Below are 21,633 nucleotides of genomic sequence, written 5' to 3'. Positions count from 1 at the left end.
TTTCATTTGGTACTCTTATTATGTTAGCTACAGTTGTTCCTATGACTGCCAGTGTAGTATATGTCATCAGTTCTCTCGTATCACTCTATCAAACATGGGAAGTGGTCAAGTCTATGGTTTTGTTCGCAGCACTATGTAAGAGAAAGGGGATATCTTACGGGATAGTCTGGGCACTCCCATCGGCAGCATTATCATTCATGGTCGGTATTCTCTTTCAACTTTCTCTCATAGCAGTCCATTTTATTGGAGTATTTAACCAAAAACTACCACATTTGCCGGAAACGTGACAGAAAACTACCACTCTACGTTTTTGTGCGAAAAACTACCAAATTTTTCCTAAGCCGTGGCAAAAAACTACCAACTCGCGTAATCGCTCGTTTCTCCCGCGCTAACCCCTATTCTGACCGGTTGGGCCCGCCAACAGTTGCCACGCGGGCTAACTAACGCCCGGCGCGCGCTGACGGCCGTTAACGGCCCGTCCCCTGTCGGAACGGCCGCTGTCGGTCGGGTCAATAAGTGAGAGCGAGCGAGCTCAGCCACTCGCTCATTCTCTTCCTCCTCGCTCGCTCTCACTCGTCCTCATCCTCTCCCCTCTCCCTGGTGCTCTGAGCTCGGTCAGCCTATCGCCGTCGCCGCCGCGGCCATTGCTGCCGGTAGAAGTTGAGGATGCCATCCTGGAATGACGAGGAGAGTTCGGACAAGGACATCAACATGGTTTCAATGGATCCTCAGCTCTTTGTAAGTGCATAATGGTGGAACAGAGTTAGGGTTAGGGTTAGTTCATCCAAGTTGGAGATTCCAAGTTGCTTTAGGTTTGATTCGAAGTTTCTTTTGCAGGAAACCCCTGACAGTGTGGTGGAACCATCTTTCTGTGGTTCTTACACTGAATCTGAGCCGACGTGCATGATGCATCATCAGAGGCCGAAGAAGATGGTGGCTTTTGAAGGTGCTTTGACTGGGAGGCGATTCCTGGGTTGTCCTGTGCAGCAGGTATTAAATCTTGTTTTGCTGGTGGAGATGTGTGATGTGCTTTACTGCTGGAGATGTGTGGTGCAGCATGTGGTGCAGAGATGTGTGATGTGCAGAGATGTGTGTTGTAGTTAACTGAATTCAATACATGACTGAACCTGAGAACACCTACATGCAGAGATCTTTAGTGTACTGTGAACTGAATGTATTAGTTAGGTGTTTACTGAATATAGCTTCTACCTAAAAAAGAATAGAGTTAAATGAATTTATATCTACTGCTAAATATAGCTGTTAACTGAAATTATGTCTGATGCTAATAAAGAGAGCATATTGATGTAGGTGTGAACTTTGGTTATCTGTACTAAGTTTGTTACTAAGTGATTTGTGCTTAATTATAAATAATTGCTTCTGTAGGATGTAGGTGTGAACTGTGGGGTTGTGGAGTGGGTGGATGGTCCTTGGTCAGAGATTCTACAAAGGTGCCTAACAAGGATTTGGGACATGTACCATGAGCAGAACTTGGGGAGGGTGAAGGACAAACAAGCCCATGAGAAAGAGGTGGCCAAGCTACAGAAGGAAATTGATTTCCTGTCAAACAACTACAGCCAGTTGGTGGAAGATGTATCCAAGCTTTTTGACTATCAAGATGGCAAGATGTCTCATGACATGGACTATACCAATCAGGCAATCAATGATCTAAATGCAAAGAATAAACAACTTGAGGATCAAGCAAAGATTGAGATAAGTATGGAAAAGATGAATCTTGCCAAGGAGCAAAGGTGCATTCTTCAAAGCCAAGCAGATATCATTCAGAACATGAGGAAGGCCATGAAGGAAGTGGAGGGGGACAGGGACCTACTTAAGAAAGAGAAGAAGAAGCTGGAGTATCTGATTGCTGATCTGGTCAATGCTGGGCATGCCAGCAAAGATAAGCTGGAGAGGATCAAGGCAATTATGAATGAGTGAAGTGCTTGGTGTGTGGGTTAAGTAATTAGTAGGCCTATATATATAGCTGGCCTTGGAATGTCATGCATGTTAGGTGTATATTTTGGGAAAGTTTTATGTGCTTTCAGAATGGTATGAGGGAGGGAGGTACTCTTATGGTTTAAGAACTAGTTGGTTTTATCTATGATGTAATGACTTTTATGTTAAGACCTACTATGCTAAGTGAGTACTCATGCTAAGTTAATTAAGTAAGAATGTTTTATCTGTGATGAGTCTGTTTTACTCTGCATATATCATGTGTGGATAACTGACAGTAGTGACATAGTTGGAAGTAGAAAGCAGCAAGTAACATATATAGCAAGTAGCTTAGATAGTCTGACAAATAACTTAACATATGTAGCAAGTAGCAACTAACATATATAGATAATCTGACATAGATAGATAGTACTACCATTCATAGTCTGACATAGATAGCAACTAGTAGTAGATAGTGCCTGACATAGATAGCAAGTAGATAGTGCTGACGAAACTGAACCTAGGAACTTACTGAACTTATGAAAGTTCAGGACTGACGAAACTGAATTTTTTTGCACTGAACTAACTGAAGGCAGCACTTCACTCCTCCTTCTTCAGCATCTTCAGGCGCTGGGAGCGGCGCACTGCAGTCACGGCCTCCCTCTTCTTCTTGCCCGGCGCCGGCTCCACCACATCTTCCTCGCCGCCATCTTGTTCTTGCTTCACCACGACGCCGTCTGGGAGATCGACCTCCGGCAGCGCATCCACGTGGATTGGGAGGTTCCTGTCCCCCTCCACGGCGTCGAGGACGGGAGCCAGCAGCTGCACTTCAGGCTCGTCGTCGGAGAGGACGACGACCTCATCCACCTCGTCAGATTCGTCAGACGACTCGTCCTCATCATCTTCACTGGACTCGTCGTCAGAGGACTCGTCGTCTGAAGACTCGCCGTCAGAGTCGTCAGAGGGGCCAAGGACCCATGGATTGCGCCTGTCCCAGTAGGCGTTGTTGATTGGGGCTGGGAGCGCGAGGACGGCATCGGTGACGTGGTCCGCGGCGGCCGGCGGCGTGGTGGATGAGCGGTACATCCACCATCGGGCGCGTTGCCTGGGGTCGGGGAAGCGCTGCACCTCGCGCATCGCCCACAACAGAAGGGACGGCGGCGGGATGGTGCGGCCGGCAGGGAAGGCGCGCTGCTTTTCAGCAGCTGTCATCACCTTCACGAGGCCGCGGGCGTGGTTCCTCATCATCGCTAGACTGGGGAACCAGCGCGCGATCTTCCTGTACTGCGCGCGCATCTCCTGGTTGTTGCCGGCGAGAGCTTCGATGGCCAGCTGCCAGTCCATGGCGACGACGGTGGCGGTGGTTGTCGGCGGCGATTTCGACAGGAGAGAGGGGGAAGCGGAGTGGGCGGTGCGAGCGGCGAGTGGGCGAGTGAGCAGAGAGCGTGGTGGGTGGACACGTAATAAACTCATAGAATCCGAAACGGCTGGGTTTAGTCAACGCACACTCACCACGATGGCGGCTGCAGCGCACGCTGAACAGACGACGTGGTGGGCAACATATAATAAGTTTGGCCGATGCTATGCAAACAAATCACTAGCACTAGCCCATTGGTATTGAACACATGGTTACAACCAACTGGTCCTGGGTTCGAGCCTAGGTCAGACATTTTTTGTGCATATTTTTTTTTCTAAAATGAATTTGGCAGTCACTTCTGAACTGTAGAAAGGGCAAAGTAAAACAAAAAAACAAATTAAAACATGCACCTAAACTGCACAAATGGCAAAGTAAAACAAATAAAACAAACTTAACCCATACATTCAACATTGCACATTGCACACAAGTTCACATGTCTGAATTTAAGCAGTCTAGTAGCAAAGCACAAACTTAGTACCATACAATCAAACTAAGTAGCAGAACACATTGCCACAAATTTAAGCAGTCTAGTAGCAGAGTTTCAATGGTTTCCACTAGCACTAAAATATAGTGCAAACTTGCTAGGGGGTTTCCTCTTCCTCTTGCCTACTAATATCCCTGGTTCTGCAGTGGATGCTCTTGGTGCATTGAATGTTCTTGTTGATGCTGATCCTCTTGGAGCTCTTGTTGATGCTGATCCTGTTGGAGGTGCTGGTGAAGACCTGGCTGCTCCTGCAGAAAGAGTTGATGCTAAAGCTCTCTTATCTGCTGCTGTTTTTCTGTTCCTCACTGCTTTAGGAGGTGGAGCAGATGAGGCTGGCCTCTGTGAAGTTTGGTGTTGATGTGGTGGTTCTGGAGGTGGGTGACTAGCACTAGAGGAACCCCTAAAAATTTCTCTATTCTCCTGCATGACAGAATTAAGATAGTTAGTACATAATTAAACAACTATTAACTAAACAAAGAATGCAACATTTTTAAATGACCTGGTGTAAGTTCTTTCTCATCTGAAGACTTGGCTTTAGAGCTTTCCCACAGTAAGTAAATCTATGGCCCTGTAGACCACAATTGCTGCATGTAATTGTTCCCATCCTGCTTGTGTCTTTTGGTGCAGGCACCTCAAACTGGCCCTTTCTCCTAGCTGTTTGTTTCTTCCCTAATTTTTCTTTGAACACTGGTGGCTCAATATCCTGAGTATGGGTGTCAGGCCAGAATTCAGGACCAGGGACAGGGTACACTATGTCTTTGTATGCTTCAATATATAGTGGTTTTTTGAAAAATTCATGCACATAGTCCTCTGGGTGCATGTGAATCTTGCTCATTGCTGCTATTGCATGACTGCATGTCACACCTGTCATGTCCCACCTCCTGCAGTCACATGAGTTAGTAGCTAGGTTGACACAGTACTGATTTTCCTTACTAGACACTTGCCAAATGTCAGGACCAGCCTTATGTGCCTCACAAAATTTGGCATACTTCTTATTCTCCTCTAGTTTCTCTGAATAGTTGGGTGTGATCATCCACCTGCTGTTCTCTGTTTTTTCCCTGGTCTTCTGCCTTTTGATCATTTGCTTAGTCCTTATTCCTTCAAACATAGTTCTAATTGGTTTGGCCCCAACATCAAGGATCATTTTGTTGAAAACCTCACTCAGGTTGTTCACAACAAGATCAGTTTTGCAATTGTAATCCATTGAAGACCTACACCAAGTCTCCTTTGGAATTTTTGAAAGCCACTTCCAGGCATCCTCACACTCTGCTTTAAGCTCTGCCATTGCTAATTCATGGCCATGTTTGGTGAATGAGTAGCTAGCCTTATCTACTAGCTTTTTTAGTTCTGCTCCTCTAAAACCAGCTGACTGAAAATTTGCATAGATGTGCCTGAGGCAGTATCTCTGAGGGGAATCAGGGAACACCTCATTTATAGCCTTAAGAAGACCCTGATTGTAAATTAATAACCATGGTCATGAACAAAAACAAATAAAGCCAGTAATAACGATATTTATGTGAACTACTGGCTAAGATAGGTTGCATACCTTTTGCCTGTCAGAAATAATGGTGTAGGTTCCAAATTTGCTTCCACTTCCAATGCAACATCTTAGCTGGGTTAAGAACCATGTCCAACTTTCTGAATCTTCCTTATCAACCACACCAAAGGCTATGGGGTAGATGTTGTTGTTGCCATCTCTTCCTGTGGCTGCAAGAATTTGTTGTCCAGTGGTTAGCTTGATGAAGCAACCATCAAGCCCTACATCCATACCCAAATTAGTGTAGGTGCATCTAGTGCCACCCCTAGTTGGTTTTGGAGTATTGACGACAAACCTAGTTGAGGGACAATGTGTTTGTGAGAATTGCAGGATAACACAGGTAGAAGTCTCTCATTGATTCGGTTTCACTACCAGAGATGACCCCTAAAAATGTACGAAGACATTGAAGACAATGGTGGTTTATGAAGATATTCATATTGAAGACTATGACAAGAGAAGACTCCCTATGAAGCTTATGGAACTCGAAGACTTAGATCCTTCGTAGTTTATTTCATTTATGTTGTGTCATAGGAACCACCGTACTGTTAAGTGGGGTCCAAGAGAACCAGTCAGAATGACTGAAGTGATACCTAATTCAAATCCTATGTCTTCGAGCGAAGACTATGAGAGAAAATCTTGTCGAGAGTCGGACAAGTCAGCTTTACTTGTAGCCCAAGTAAAGTTGCCATGAGAGTTCGAAATCCGACCATTGGTACACGTGTCAGTTCCTTAGTGACCCAGGGTCATTTCGGACAAATCAGGTCGGGTTGCCCAGTGGCTATAAATAGTCCACCCCCTTCAACCTTAAATGGTTGGCTGCTCAGATTTCAGTGCACGGCTTTTGTCGTTTGAGAGCAACCCACCTCAAAGCCTTTGAGAGAAAATTCCTAGCGAGGAGAAAAGCCCTAACCACCCAGAGCTAGAGTAAATTGGGCATCACTTAAGTCTTCTCGTCTGAGTGATCTGAAGACTTATTACACTTGAGGACTGTGCATCCTCCAGACAGTTAGGCGTCGCGTTCTGAGCATCCAAGAGAAATTGTGGATTGCCGGTGAACGAAGTCTGTGAAGGTTTGGGAGTCTACCTTGAAGACTTACCAGAGTGATTGGGCGAGGTCTGTGTGACCTTAGCTCAAGGAGAAAACGGTGAGGACTGGGTGTCCTGAGCTGCGTGTTCGGGACTGTGTGTCCTTTGGTTTAAATACCTAGCCGCTCCAACCAGACGTACAGTTGTCACAGCAACTGGACTGGTCCAACAAATCATTGTCTTCAACGTGTCACTGGTTTCATCTTCACTTCTTTTTACTTACTGTTATTCATTGTGAAGCCATTGCATGCCTGATCTATCGATTGTCTTCACAACGTAACTGTATGATTTGTTTGGCTTCATAACCTCTTCCTACCTGATCCTTATTACACTGAAGCTGTTTGTCACTGTGCTTTCACTATATTGAATACTTGACAATGGCTTGCCTTGTGTAATCTAACTTCCGCTGCATAGTGATAGGCTTATCTATTCTGTTTGTCTTCATAACTTCCACGTTTTGAAGACTTTCATAAAAATCGCCTATTCACCCCCCCTTGTTTTCATAACTTCCACGCACTTTCAATTGGTATCAGAGCAAGGTGCTCCCTTGTTCTGTGTGATTCGGTTTAACCACCTGGAGTTTTAGCTATGTCGACTGCAGGGATAATCAAAGTCTCCGCTGCGTGCCCCGTCTTCGATGGAACTGAATATCCCTACTGGAAGAATAAGATGCGCATGCATCTTGAAGCCATTGACGTCGACCTGTGGTATGTCGTTGAAAACGGCGTTCCCAAGGCTGGAGAAGGTGTCACTGCTGCTGATGTCAAGAAGTTCACTCAACTGGACTCTACTGCCAAGAATATCATCTGTGGTCATCTGACCAAGGGACAGTACGGCCGTGTGAGTGCCTTGAAGACATCCAAGCTGGTCTGGGACTGGCTCTCCAAGGTCAATGAAGGCATCTCAACCCAGAGAGATCAGAGAATCAGTGTTCTTCGCAACCTCTTCAACCGCTTCAAGAGAAATGACAATGAGAATGTCCAGCACACATTTGACCGGCTCACTGACATCACAAATGAGCTTCAAGCCCTCGGCGCCACTGAGATCACCAAACATGAAATCGTCAAGACGCTGCTGAGATCACTTGATAGTTCATTTGACATCGTAGCCCTGATGATTCAAGAACGTCCTGATTTCAAGACACTCGATCCGTCTGACATACTTGAGAGGCTTAACACACATGAGTTTCAGCTTTCTGAGAAAAGAGATATCTACGGTCCAAACTATGGGCGAACTCGTGCCCTGAAGGCAAAAGCTGTGTCCTCATCTGAAGAAGAATCTGACAGCAGTTCTGATGATCCTGAAGACATTGGAAGGGAACTTGCAATGCTAGTGAAGAAGTTCCAGAAATTCACCAAGAAGAAAGGCTTCAGAAAGTCTTCACGATCAAGCTCAAGGAATGATGAAGCATCTGCTCATGACTACAAGAAGAAAACATGTCACAAGTGCAAGAAAACTGGACACTTCATCTCTGAATGTCCACAGTGGGACAATGAGAACAGAAAGAAGAAGAAGAGCAAGGAATATGATTCTGACGACAAGAAGAAGAAGAAATACTCAAAGTCTTCTTCCAAGTCTTCCTCAAAGTCTTCAACACACAAGAAGAGCTCATCTGGCAAGGCACGTGCGTTTGTTGGCAAGGAAATGGACTCAGAGGAGGAGTCTGCATCAGAGGAGGCAGAGGTGGAGTCTGAGGAGGAATCTGATTCTGGCATTGTGAGTCTGGCTACTGCATACGTTGCCAAGTCCATCTTCAACACTGAAGACAATGACTTCATCACCAACACCGACGCAAATGACGAGGACGACTCCACTCCTACCTACTGCTTCATGGCCCGAGGTGCCAAGGTAAACAAACGCACTACTCACTATCAAACATCTAGTGACGATGACTCTGATTGTGATTCAAAACCCAGCTACAAAACACTTGCTAAAATTGCAACTGAACAACAAAAGGAAATGGAACATATTAAAAAACTGTTAGACAGAAGCGATGATCTGTTGGGTGCTGAAATGACTCATTCTGAATCCTTAATTGAAGACATAAAAAATCTTCACGTTAAGTATCAGGAACTTGAAGATCGTCTTGAGACACTCTCAACTACTCATGAAAAGCTTTCCTATGATTATCTTCAAAGGAAGCAAGAACTTGAGAAGTTGAGAGCGGATCATGAAGATCTTCAAAAGGAAAACGAGTCACTTCGCGCCGAACAGATCAGTTCCGCTCAGGAAGGATTTGAACCACCATGCCTTAAATGCATTGAGCGTGATAATGCTACTTCTGTTGCTGAATGTTCCACTGCTACTGCTGTTGCAATATCTTCAACTGTTGAAATGGTAACTAACCCCTCTGCTGAGGATACCACTGCTATTGCTGATGAGAATGCTAGGTTGAAGACATTGCTTGAAACAGGGATGTACAAAAGTCTTAAAGGGCATCAGACATTATGTGATGTCCTTAAGAAGTAGATTCTGAACCGAAACCCTAGGAAAGAGGGTGTTGGGTTCACAAGGAAAATAAATGCAGATGGATCTTACTGGAAACCTGAGCAGTACCCCAAAACCACATGGGTTGCTGCAAAGGAATCCTCAGCAGATCCATCCAATCTGTCTGGCTTCACTTGTGCTAACCCCATTATCATTGATGAATCCTTTGATGCAAACTATAAACTGTTTAAAAATCAGAATAGTGAAGTGTTTGCCAGGTACATTGGTACTAACTGCAGGAATGGACCGCCCATAAAGAAGATCTGGGTTCCAAAAACGTGTCTGGAGAATCTTCCTGTGAATGTCTCCATGACACCTCACATGAAGAAGACAAACCCCAGACCAAAGGCTTCATACGGTCCAAAGGCTTCATACAGACAGAGGACTCACCTGAGTCGCACTAACGCAAATGTTTTGCAGGAAAACCATACTCAGGCATATGAACATGAGAGCGGTTCATCAAACCGTCAAGTTCATATGACCAAGAACTATTCTGCCTATTCTTATGAGTACTATTGTCCTCCTGCTAGACTGTTTGCTAGGGCCCCAAAGCCAAAATTCTCAGATGCTGCACTTAGACTTATTGCTTCTAAGCCACCCTTGAAGATGTGGGTGGTTAAGAAAGCTTAACTCTCTTTTGCAGGGAAAGGTCTCCAGCAGAAAACCAAAATCGTCTGACGCTATTGCTGGGGACCTTAAAAATCTTGCAGGGCGCAAGATAAAATGCCCTAATGGCATCACTATGTATTTCGTTCCTGAATCGCATGCTACTCTCCCTATTAGTCCTAATCTGGATCTAAGTTTTCATAACCCACTGGTTCGTCAAATGTTTTTGCTTCACAATTCTCTTCGTGAAGCCTATCCCCCTAACTGCACTGTAGGGTATGACACAAGCGTCTTCAGAGTCTTCAGAATGGATTATTGACAGTGGGTGTACAAATCACATGACTGGCAAAAGAAGCCTCTTTATGGACTCAACCTTACGTCCATCTGACAAGAGCCACATCACATTTGCTGACACTGGTAAAAGTAAGGTATTGGGTCTAGGTAGAGTTGCAATCTCAAAGGATCAACACATGGACAAAGTCATGCTTGTTGAATCCCTTGGCTTCAACTTAATGTCTGTCTCAATGCTTTGCGATTTGAACACGGTCGTAATATTTGGAAAATATCGTTGCCTGGTACTAATGGAATCTGACAAGTCTCTAGTGTTTGAAGGGTATCGGAAAGATGATTTGTATGTGGTAGATTTCTCAGCAGGGCCACAGCTTGCAGTATGTCTTCTGGCAAAGGCTTCAGAATGCTGGCTTTGGCATCGGAGGCTTGGGCATGCTGGCATGAGGAACCTCCACACCCTTGCGAAGAAGAAGCATGTCATAGGCATCGAGGGCGTCAAGTTCAAGAAAGATCACTTATGAGGTGCCTGTGAAGCAGGGAAGATGACAAGGGCAAAACATCCTTCGAAGACAATCATGACCACTACTCAACCCTTCGAACTGCTTCATATGGATCTTTTTGGTCCCACTCACTACTCAACTTTTTCCACTACTGCTTGCCTCTATGGCTTCGTAATTGTTGATGATTATTCTAGATATACTTGGGTGCACATAATCCTCTTCAAGACTGAAGTGTAGGATGTCTTCAGACGCTTCGCCAATCGAGCCATGAATAATTATGGCGCCAAGATAAAGCACATCAGAAGTGACAATGGCACTGAATTCAAGAACACTGGCCTTGATACATATCTTAATACATTGGGCATCACTCATGAATTCTCAGCTCCGTATACGCCACAGCAAAATGGCATCGTTGAACGCAAGAACAGAACACTCATTGAGATGGCCAGAACAATGCTAGATGAATACAAGACTCTAAGAAAATTCTGGACTGAAGCTATTGACACTGCATGCCATACAATCAATCGTGTTTATCTTCACAAGCTTCTGAACAAGACATCTTATGAACTCCTAACTGGCAAGAAGCCAAATGTCAGTTACTTCAGAGTATTTGGCGCAAGATGCTGGATCAAGGACCCACACCACACCTCAAAGTTTGCACCAAAAGCACATGAGGGCTTCATGCTTGGATATGGAAAGGATTCTTACTCCTACAGAGTCTTCAATCTCTTCCACTACAAAGTGGTTGAAACAGTGGATGTGCGGTTCGATGAAACCAATGGATCATAAAGAGAGCAACTGCCAAATGTGCTAGATGAAGTTCCAGCTAGTGAATCAATCAAGCTTATGGGAACTGGAGAAATTGTACCTTCTGAAGCTCATCCTGAAGAAGAACTTATCATCTCAGCACCTGATCCACATGAAGACAATGCTCAGTCTGAAGATATTCCTCCCAACGACAACACAGATCAGCAAGAGCAAAGTCTTTGCCCTATACATCCTCGGGTAGCCAATGAAGTGCAGATTGACAGAATAATTGACAGCATCAATGCACCTGGTCCCCTCACTCATTCAAGGGCAACTCAACTGGCAAATTTCTGTGGGCACTTCGCATTCGTCTCAATTTCAGAACCCAAGAAAGTTGAAGAAGCCTTTATGGAACCTGAATGGATTCAAGCAATGCAAGAAGAGCTTCAACAGTTTGAGCTGAACAATGTATGGGAACTGGTTAAGCGTCCTGATCCATGGAAGCATAACATAATAGGCACCGAATGGATATACCACAACAAGCAAGATGAGCATGGTCAAATCGTCAGAAACAAAGCTCGCCTCGTTGCTCAAGGATATACTCAAGTGGAAGGCATTGACTTCGATGAAACCTTTGCTCCTGTGGCTAGACTTGAAGCCATACGTATTCTGCTGGCCTATGCAAATCATCACAACATAATTCTGTATCAAATGGATGTGAAGAGTGCCTTTCTCAATGGCAAGATTGAAGAAGAAGTGTATGTTGCACAACCACCAGGGTTTGAAGATCCAAAACATCCTGACATGGTATACAAGCTCAATAAGGCACTGTATGGCCTCAAACAAGCCCCTCGGGCCTGGTATGACACACTCAAGTACTTCTTGAAGAGCAAAGGCTTCATACCTGGTTCCTTAGATCCCACTCTCTTCACGAAGACATATGATGGTGAACTGTTTGTGTGCCAAATATATGTGGATGACATTATCTTCGGCTGCACCAATCAGAAATACAGTGAAGAGTTTGGATATATGATGCAAGAGCAATATCAGATGTCTATGATGGGGAAGTTGAAATTCTTCCTCGGTCTTCAAATACGGCAACAACGCAACGACATTTTCATATCTCAAGAGAAATATCTTAAAGAGTGCCTGAAGAAGTTCGGTATGCAAGATTGCAAAGGCTTCACAACGCCAATGCCAGCCAAACATCATCTGGGTCCCGACGACAATGGTAAAGAGTTCGATCAAAAGGTATACCGCTCCATGATTGGTTCTTTGCTTTATTTATGTGCATCTAGGCCAGATATTATGCTTAGTGTTTGCATGTGTGCTCGATTCCAAGCGGCACCAAAGGAGTCGCATCACTTAGCTGTGAAGCGAATTCTTCGATATTTGGCTCACACACCAACTCTAGGATTATGGTATCCAAAGGGCTCAGAGTTTGATCTGGTTGGATTCTCGGATGCTGATTATGCTGGTGACAAGGTTGATCGGAAGTCTACATCAGGCACATGCCACTTTCTGGGACGATCACTTGTATGTTGGTCTTCAAAGAAGCAGAACTGTGTATCTCTCTCCACTGCTGAATCTGAATACATTGCTGCTGGATCTTGCTGCGCTCAACTTCTGTGGATGAAGCAAACTCTCAAGGACTATGGCATTCATCTGAAGCAAGTTCCTCTTTACTGCGACAACGAAAGCGCCATCAAGATCGCCAACAACCCAGTTCAGCACTCGAAGACAAAGCACATTGAAATTCGTCATCATTTTCTCAGAGATCATGTTGTGAAGGAAGATATTGATATCATACACGTCAACACTGAAGAGCAATTGGCAGATATCTTCACCAAGCCCTTGGATGAGAAGAGATTTTGCAAGTTACGGTGTGAGCTAAATATCTTGGAATCCTCAAATGTCCTTTGATCAGGCACACATCCTAACACTTATGCATATTGATGACTTAGATGTGCAACACATGAAGTAACGTATATCTTCAATCAATGAAGACATAACTTCTAAGTGTGAATACATTAATGTGGAATTTGACTTCGGAGCGCCACGATAATTGTGCGCCGTGTCTGGGTCTAATACTTCCTATACGGTGGGTAACTCCACCACCAAACGTTCTATTTTGAAGTGTTTCACTCATGGCGTTACCTCGCAATGTCTTCGCATTTGGTTTGGCTTCAATCTCAATATGTCTTCATGATTATCTTCACTATGTTGAATATATATATATACTAGTGTTCTGTCCTCTACAGCATTCACTTATAGCTATGTCTTCTTGTTTGAATCTTTTGAACTAAGTGAATGTGATCGGACCCTAACCTCTCTATGCTTCCTACCTCAAACTCTATCTCTCCAAGTCATATGCATTCTATTGAAACTGTCAAATGTCTTCTCTGCGTCCTTGTCAGCAGAAGACAGATAGACAAACTTTAAAACCGTTTTCAACGCTCATTCATCCACAAGAAATCCGGAGAAGTAGGAACGACACCCGACAATCAAGGCGTGCGTGGGATGTGGAACTGCCCCCAAAATACCGCATGATGGCCACGTGCTGTTCAGATGCGAATCGTCAGGGGCACCTGTGTAATAGTGCAGTGCCGCCTCTATCCCTATAAATACCCAATTCACTGTGGTCATTATCTCTTCTTCCACCCTCGCTCGCACGAACCCTAGCGCCACCGCTATCTCTCGACGACGCCGGCGACGAAGCGCTTCACTGCCGCAACCTCTCCGACGCCGTTTTCACGCCGACCGCGGACTTCGACCTCTCCGCCGTCGCCGTAGGTGTCTTCCGTCGCCAAGTTAGGGCACGGAGGATCGAACTGCTCGGCCTCAACTCCCACTTCGTCTAGCAGTTCCAAGTGTGGTAAATAAAACCTCTTTTTACAGCCTCTTTTGATCCTATAGTTCAGTCATTTCCTGCCATAAGAAGTTTCTCTTCACACAAGTTAGTTCTCTCTCAGTCTGCATCTCATAACCTGCCTAGAATGTTCACTTGTGATTCATGAAGTAGTTAGATTCCTCACTTGTACTAATCTGTGGGTTCGTACAAATCTGGAACCAACTTCTTTTCTCTGAGTGAATGTCTTCGCACGATGAGGTCAATGTCTTCTAAACTGATTTATCTTCAAAATCTTCTGAGAATGCATATGACCTCTTCCCCTTCCCTCGCACCTTAATGCTGTCACAGGTACATGTCCGTGGGAGAATCCTTTGGTTCTCATAGTCTGCATTCATTTGCAGAATTCTTGCAGCATCACATCAACTCTCCTGAAGCCAGTTCTTGTTGGTCAAGCAAAAGGAAGCCTTTGAACGTCTTGAAGCCTTCCAAGCTAAGATTTATGGCTTCAGAAATAGCAGCAAGGAAGGGAGGCAGACAGCGCCGTGGCGGCACATCCAAAGATCTGCCTGATGAACTGGCAGAGATGTACAAAACAGACCCTGAAGAGAACTATGGTCAGCGCAAGACATGAATCCAATGGATTCAAAGATATTGGGCAGAGCAATGGTTCCAATACCGCTTCATCACTCAGGAGTATGCAGAGAAGTGCGTCATCAAGAGACCGTGGGGAGACGTACTATACAAAAATCTCGTACCCAGGTCCAGAGACGAAGCCATTGCTCAAGGCTTCTACCCATGCATGGTCCGAGGACCGCAGCCAGCTGAAGCACATCCGTCATCACTCCTCTGGTGTCGCGATGACAATATATTCAAGCGCAATTTTCAGTTTGCTCAGAACTCTGCGAAGCAAAACAAGAAGAATCTAGGGTTAGACTTCAACCCTGGTCCATCTGTGCCAAGGGCGGATGGCACACGCGACGCCGAACCCAATATCATCGGTCCGTATGCCAATCTAGCAGGCCTCATTACTCGCATTCTAGTCCAAGGGACTGCCGTCAACGACCCTCCAGCAGACACTGAGTCTGATGACGCTCCTGCTGCACGGAAGCCGAAGCAGACGAAGAAGCCAAAATCTTCAAAGCCAGCCGCTTCTCCCAAAATCTCAAGAGCGAAGCCATTGGCAACTGCACCTCCTGAAGCCAGTGTGCAGTCAGAAGACTTCTCAAGAGTCTCCAAGCCCCAAGAAGCCAGGAAGCTCACAGCTGCTGCCATTCTGCGCAGCGAAACCATTGATCTATCAAGTGATGAAGATCTTGGAGATGATGCTCTTGAGCAGCTCATCAAGAGCAAGGAGGAGGCTGAACTCTTCAACAATCTGCCTCTGTTTGATGTCGCCATCATCCACAATTTCATCGATGAATGGTTTGCCTCACCAGACATCAGCTTTGAAGACCTTCAGCTGCCCGTTGGCCCCAGCGTCGCTTTTCAAGGCGCAATTGCTTCAGAACTTGCAATAGCCCAGCGCATTGTTGAACTGAAGCAGAAAATTGATTTTGAAAAGGCTCAGTTCAAGAAGCACGTTGCCAAGCTTAGTGTGCAAGAAGTGAAAAGCTTCAAGATCATGTTGCACGAGCTGAAGGAGAACTTTTTGAAGAAGCGTGCCGAAGCTCAAGGTTCCCGTGAGCAGATGAAGACTTTGGCAGACAAATGTGTGCAGGCCTACAATGAGGCCTAGAAGCGCAAGGCACTTGGGCGTCCAGGCATCGACCCCAGGATGGCCGCTAAGAAAAATAAGAAGACTGCCACCGCTGAACCAGAGGCGCCAAGGCAAGAAGCTGCTCCGATTGTCTTCCCCACTGCCACAACTGGCTCGAAGCCAAAGAGCCGGTCCACTGCTTCCGAGCTCAAGAAGACAAGGACAGCTGAAGCTGAAGCGAGAAAGAGAAAACACTCTGAAGCCTCTCCTTCTGACCCCAGCACCAAGAAGCGCAAGACCAAGAAATCTCGGGCTGCTCCCACAGAGCCCTTGATAGTTGAACCCCTCTCAGTCATCTTTCCTGACGCAGATCGTCAGTTGATAGTGCATGAGCCTGCTTCCATAGAGGCTCCGCACGCTAAAGACATACCAGTAGCCGACCCCAATGCTACTGAAGACATTGGTCTCCAAGACAATGTACACGGTGATGCAGCCCTTCCTCAGCTTGAGACAAGCGAAATGATAAGCATTGGTCGTCCATTGACACCAATCACACAAGATGCATCATGGGCAGATCGCCCACAGGAGGAAGATAATGAGCCCCAGCCCACTGCAACTCCACATGCGTCGCCTACGTTCCGTAGGCTTCGCAAAGGTCCAAGGCCTCAAGCTTCGGCTGAAGACATTCCGGCTGCATCAGCCGAAGACAATGAAGAAGCACCACCAGAACCCCAAGCTCCATCTCCCCCGCTCCAACAAGAGGCAGTTTCCAAGAGAACGTGCCTGAGTCCGTCCCTCTCACTACACGTGTTGAGGCTGAAAATGTTGAGGCTGCCACCACCAACACCGAAGCTAATGTGGAGCCCTCCCCAACAACAGCTTCAGAAGACACTGAAGCTACTGCTCCTGAACCTTCTGTGCCTGAGTTTGCTGCCGGTCCACAATTCAACTATCATGTTGCGCATAGGCCTCATGTCCAGAAGCCGATTCCACGACTGCCAAGGTTCCCAGGTCCTGCATCAGCTCCTGGCTCCTTCAACATCAACAGCTTCAGGGCAGACAACACATTTTTCAACAGCTCCAAGAACCCTTATTCAAGGGAACAGATTGTATCAGACAGGTTCTGGAGCTATCAACAGCGCATCTATTATTCATGCATCCTATACAACCAAGGCCACATCTTTCCTCACAAGCGCCTTGAGGTTGAAGCTGTTGCTGGCCTGCCTGGCCTGGAAGACGCACTGGATTGGTTCAAGCAAGTGGGTCTGCTTCCTTTTATCACAGATGAAGAGCACTGGAATGAAGAGCTTCTGCTTCAATTCTATGCCACCTTGCATATCAAAGGCTACAACAGAGATCCGAAGACTTGGGTCCTGGAGTGGATGACCGGCAACGTCCATCATGACGCCAATGCATTCGATATCATTGAGCTTACCGGCCTTCCCACTCCTGACGAATTCTTCGAAGAAGGCTGCCAACTCCATGCTGAAGCAATTGAGAGCATATTTCAGCGTCCTGAGCCAAATATGAGTCAGATGCTCTCAATGATGAAGCCATTGCCTCATGATGCACCCTATCCAACTGAGTTCTTCGTTGAAGACTTAGAGTACCTACCCAGAACCATCTATCACATCATCAGGCGGACTCTCTGGTCCATAAAGGGACACTCTCCATATGCCAAGATTGAAGGTGCAATGAAGACTCTCATCTTTTGTATTCTGCATGGCAAATGCTTCAACGCACAGGATCTCTTCATCCGTCAACTCGCAGCATCTGGCTCAGATCTCTTTGGTTTGAAGTTTTATGCTCCTTGGGTTATGAGGCTGATCAAGCTTCACTCTGCAACTTCATATCAGCCCTCAGCCCGGAACCATCGGATCTTCTTGCCAGATGTAGACACCTCTGCTGAAGCTATATATCCTGAACCCGCCAAGCAGCCATTAAGTCTTCAGAATGCCGAACACCAGAGCTTCACTCAGAATGTTGAAGGTGTTGAAGCCATATCCAGAGTGTATCCATTGGCTGGCACCACACGTGCACCTGCCTCGACTGAAGCCACTGACAGCATAGCTGCTCAGAGACCCAAGAAGCGTGCTCGTGCCCTCAATGACCGAGAGCTTCTTGTGGCTCTTCACCAAAAACAAGATAGGCATCACGACTGGCTCAAGAGGCAGATGAGAAGCATCATAAAAGACGTCAATCGCATCAGGAATCTGGCAACCAAGAATGCATTCGTCGCACACGAAACCTGTCGCCGCACTTGGGAAGGCCTCACAATGATGTGCCCTGAAGCTGAACTTCAAGAGGATGGCTTCAAAGAGCGATTCAAGTTTGACTCCACACCTCCTAGAAGAGCTGTGATGCGAAGCACACCATCACTTGAAGATTCGGAGTTCTCTTCTTCTGCTGCCACAGTGTCTGCCCGGATTATTGAAGAAGAAGACGACGCGACATCATCTCCACCTACTTCAGCGCGCGTCGAATCCGCACCAAGCTCGTCTGCACCGCCACACACCTCCACCGACCCTGCTGCGCCTAGGAACGCGTAGAACACTCTATGTCTTCGAACCTTTTTGGTCATCACTGACAAAAGGGGGAGAAGCATATGATGTTGTTAGTCTTCAAGCGGGTCACTATGGGCGGGTGCCTTTATATATTTTGCTACATTTTGCTTCATGCTTACAACTCCCGTTTTTGCTACATTTGCTTCTTTGAGTTGTAACACTTAGACTTGATGGTCGTCTGCTACCTCTTTGTCACTCTGTTATGCGAAGATAAATTCCGCATGTGCGACGATAAATTCCACACTTAGATCATTCTGCAGACGTCCATTTTCCATTATGCATGTCATTATCTTCGTATACTCTTACATGCATAGTGGATTGTCATCATAAGTTGAAGTGGATCTCCACAAGTACAACCTGCCATGTGCATTTGCATTCAAGAGGCAAATTACTTATATGCACATCTTCAGGGGGAGCCCTTGCAGCTTATGAAGACAATTCCTTTACAATTTCACAAATTATGTTCCCCGTTGAAAGCTTCAACTAGTTTGTCATCAATCACCAAAAAGGGGGAGATTGTAAGTGCATCTAGTGCCACCCCTAGTTGGTTTTGGAGTATTGATGACAAACCTAGTTGAGGGACTAATGTGTTTGTGAGAATTGCAGGATAACACAGGTAGAAGTCTCTCATTGATTCGGTTTCACTACCAGAGAAGACCCCTAAAAATGTATGAAGTCAGCTTTACTTGTAGCCCAAGTAAAGTTGCCATGAGAGTTCGAAATCCGACCGTTGGTACACGTGTCAGTTCCTTAGTGACCCAGGGTCATTTCGGACAAATCAGTCGGGTTGCCCAGTGGCTATAAATAGTCCACCCCCTTCAACCTTAAATGGTTGGTTGCTCAGATTTCAGTGCACGGCTTTTGTCGTTTGAGAGCAACCCACCTCAAAGCCTTTGAGAGAAAATTCCTAGCGAGGAGAAAAGCCCTAACCACCCAGAGCCAGAGTAAATTGGGCATCACTTAAGTCTTCTCGTCTGAGTGATCTGAAGACTTATTACACTTGAGGACTGTGCATCCTCTAGACGGTTAGGCGTCGCGTTCTGAGCATCCAAGAGAAATTGTGGATTGCCGGTGAACGAAGTCTGTGAAGGTTTGGGAGTCTACCTTGAAGACTTACCAGAGTGATTGGGCGAGGTCTGTGTGACCTTATCTCAAGGAGAAAATGGTGAGGACTGGGTGTCCTGAGCTGCGTGTTCGGGACTGGGTGTCCTTTGGTTTAAATACCTAGCCGCTCCAACCAGACATACAGTTGTCACAGCAACTGGAACTGGTCCAACAAATCATTGTCTTCAACGTGTCACTGGTTTCATCTTCACTTCTTTTTACTTACTGTTATTCATTGTGAAGCCATTGCATGCTTGATCTATCGATTGTCTTCACAACGTAACTGTATGATTTGTTTGGCTTCATAACCTCTTCCTACCTGATCCTTATTACACTGAAGTTGTTTGTCACTGTGCTTTCACTATATTGAATACTTGACGATGGCTTGCCTTGTGTAATCTAACTTCCGCTGCATAGTGATAGGCTTATCTATTCTGTTTGTCTTCATAACTTCCACGTTTTGAAGACTTTCATAAAAATCGCCTATTCACCCCCCCTCTAGTCGATATAACGCACTTTCAATTAGTTACCAAAAAATTACAACAAGATATTTTGAACAAAATGCAGTTATATATTTACCTATAAAGGGCCTGCAACCATTAAGAAATCCTTGCTTTGATGCATGCAAGCAGTAGAACATGTACTTAAATCTAGGAGTTGGGGCATGGTTTTCTGGGTCCTCAAATGTTGTAACTACACACCTGCTACCAGGGTTTGTGTCAAGAACTGCTTGTAGGTAGTCCCTCAGTCTATAGTACTGCTCCTTCTGGTCACCTTGTACAACCTTAATAGCCTTCCTCCTTGCCCTATAGGCCACACTCTTTGATACATCAACTGAAAACTTGACTTTGCTGTTTTTAATAAGTGAATCCACAGGTGCTCTAGGATCTGCTCTAAGAGATGGCTCAACTTCTTTGGAAAGCCACTTAGTAGTAACTTTTGTGTTCTCTGCTGATGCTGGACAAGTGTGCTCCATGTTACACTTCTTAATGCAAAATGTTCTTTCATGAGCTATCCTGGAGGCACAGATGTAAAATTCACATCCATGCTCTCTCTGTGAACACCAAACAATAATTCTTGTTGGAGTGTTCCTATGGTAGTGAAAAGACCTCAAAGTCCTTATATGAAAATCTCTTAATGCTTCTCTGAACTGGTAAACAGAATCAAAACACAAGCCCTTGCACAAGAGTAAATGTGAATTGGGGATTGAAGGGTCAAAATATACTCTTTCCTTCATCTTTTTCTTACTACTCTTTGTCTTTGCCTTCTTCATGATGTATGGTAGTTCAACTTCATCTTCTTCTTCCTCATCACTTATGCCTGGATCACCAGCAAAACAAAACTCATCTGCTTCAGGAAACCAATCTTTAAAACGTTTTTTCTCTACCTCATTGTGACATCTTTTAGCTAGTTGGCCCAGGGTTCTTCACATGTTTCACAATAGCAGTACTTTGCAATGGTGTTTCCTCTTCAGAGGCACACTCTATTTCCATTTGTTGAACAGCTTCAGCACTACCATCTGAATGAACTGAATCATCAAAACAAAATTCAGACACTTCAGTGTCTCCTTCAAAGTGGTTCAAATCTGCCTCTCTTTGAATCCTGCTCCTCTCAAGCTGAGCCTTTCTATCATCTATCTCATTCTGAAGCTCAGATTGCTCCACAACCTTTTGCACACAGCAACTCTCTTGAGTGTTCATGTAATTCTGAATAGCCTGTGTACTTATTGCAGGTTCAACATCTCTCACAACCCTTATGTTCACAACATTGACATGATTAAAAAACTCCAACATTTCATGAACACTAGATTCATTACCTAAATACTTTACTCTTTCAGATCCAATTTCCTCCTCCTTCACATAGTACATGTAATCACTTTGCCCATACCCTTCACTAGCAATGAGTGATTGTAGAGTAAGAAAAGATATATCTGACTCATATATAACCCTTTTCACAGGGTTTCTTCCTTCTAAATGAAACCATATCTCCCACTTCTTGTCAGCAAAACTGCAGAAATAGGTGCTCATGAATTCAATTGAATATGACAGAGCTACAAGTGCAATACAGTTTACTACACATGTCCAACAAGCTCTAACAAACACATATTACTAATTTGCCAGATTGAAGCAGCTAACCAATTCATGAGCAGCTAACCTATTTGGCAGATTGAAGCAGCTAACCTAGCAGATGATATTTCCATACCTGCAACCCATTGGCGATGACTGGGCGAGCTGTGCCCCCTGCTGCTGCGAGCCGGCCTGCGTCGAGAAGCTGGTGCTCCCCAACCAATTGTCGACTGAGCCCGCAGCGTCCAAACTTGTGCCACCGCCGCCT

At 45.4% G+C, this 21,633-nt stretch overlaps 3 protein-coding genes across 3 annotated transcripts; 1 reads left to right on the top strand and 2 right to left on the bottom strand.

Moving 5' to 3' along the window:
- Positions 1–666: 666 nt before the first annotated feature.
- Positions 667–2,080, top strand: LOC147967051 (uncharacterized). The gene is made up of 3 exons (XM_087527453.1): positions 667–738; positions 838–990; positions 1,384–2,080. Exons 1-3 carry the CDS (start codon positions 667–669, stop codon positions 1,933–1,935), a joined length of 777 nt encoding a protein of 258 aa, XP_087383579.1. The 3' UTR covers positions 1,936–2,080.
- A 2,240-nt stretch (positions 2,081–4,320) lies between these two features.
- On the bottom strand, positions 4,321–5,115 carry LOC147967050 (uncharacterized). The gene has a single exon (XM_087531024.1). The coding sequence runs from the start codon at positions 5,113–5,115 to the stop codon at positions 4,321–4,323; it is 795 nt and encodes a 264-aa protein (XP_087387150.1).
- Positions 5,116–5,358: 243 nt separating this feature from the next.
- Positions 5,359–20,572, bottom strand: LOC147967049 (uncharacterized). The gene is made up of 2 exons (XM_087527452.1): positions 19,879–20,572; positions 5,359–5,588 (listed from the first exon to the last, which is right to left on the bottom strand). Exons 1-2 carry the CDS (start codon positions 20,570–20,572, stop codon positions 5,359–5,361), a joined length of 924 nt encoding a protein of 307 aa, XP_087383578.1.
- Positions 20,573–21,633: the final 1,061 nt, after the last annotated feature.

The sequence above is a fragment of the Triticum urartu genome, chromosome 6A, assembly GCF_056163025.1.
Source record: "Triticum urartu cultivar PI428250 chromosome 6A, HENAU_Tu73, whole genome shotgun sequence".
Lineage (NCBI taxonomy): Eukaryota > Viridiplantae > Streptophyta > Magnoliopsida > Poales > Poaceae > Triticum > Triticum urartu.
This window is presented reverse-complemented; position numbering and strand designations above follow the sequence as displayed.

Coding starts and splice junctions, on each gene's coding strand:
- LOC147967051 (XM_087527453.1), top strand. CDS start 667: ATGCCATCCTGGAATGACGAGGAGAGTTCGGACAAGGACATCAACATG. Junction 739..837: donor CAATGGATCCTCAGCTCTTT/GTAAGTGCATAA, acceptor TTTCTTTTGCAG/GAAACCCCTGACAGTGTGGT. Junction 991..1,383: donor TGGGTTGTCCTGTGCAGCAG/GTATTAAATCTT, acceptor TTGCTTCTGTAG/GATGTAGGTGTGAACTGTGG.
- LOC147967050 (XM_087531024.1), bottom strand. CDS start 5,115: ATGGCAGAGCTTAAAGCAGAGTGTGAGGATGCCTGGAAGTGGCTTTCA.
- LOC147967049 (XM_087527452.1), bottom strand. CDS start 20,572: ATGAAGAAGGCAAAGACAAAGAGTAGTAAGAAAAAGATGAAGGAAAGA. Junction 5,589..19,878: donor TGGTTGCAGGCCCTTTATAG/GTAAATATATAA, acceptor GTATGGATGTAG/GGCTTGATGGTTGCTTCATC.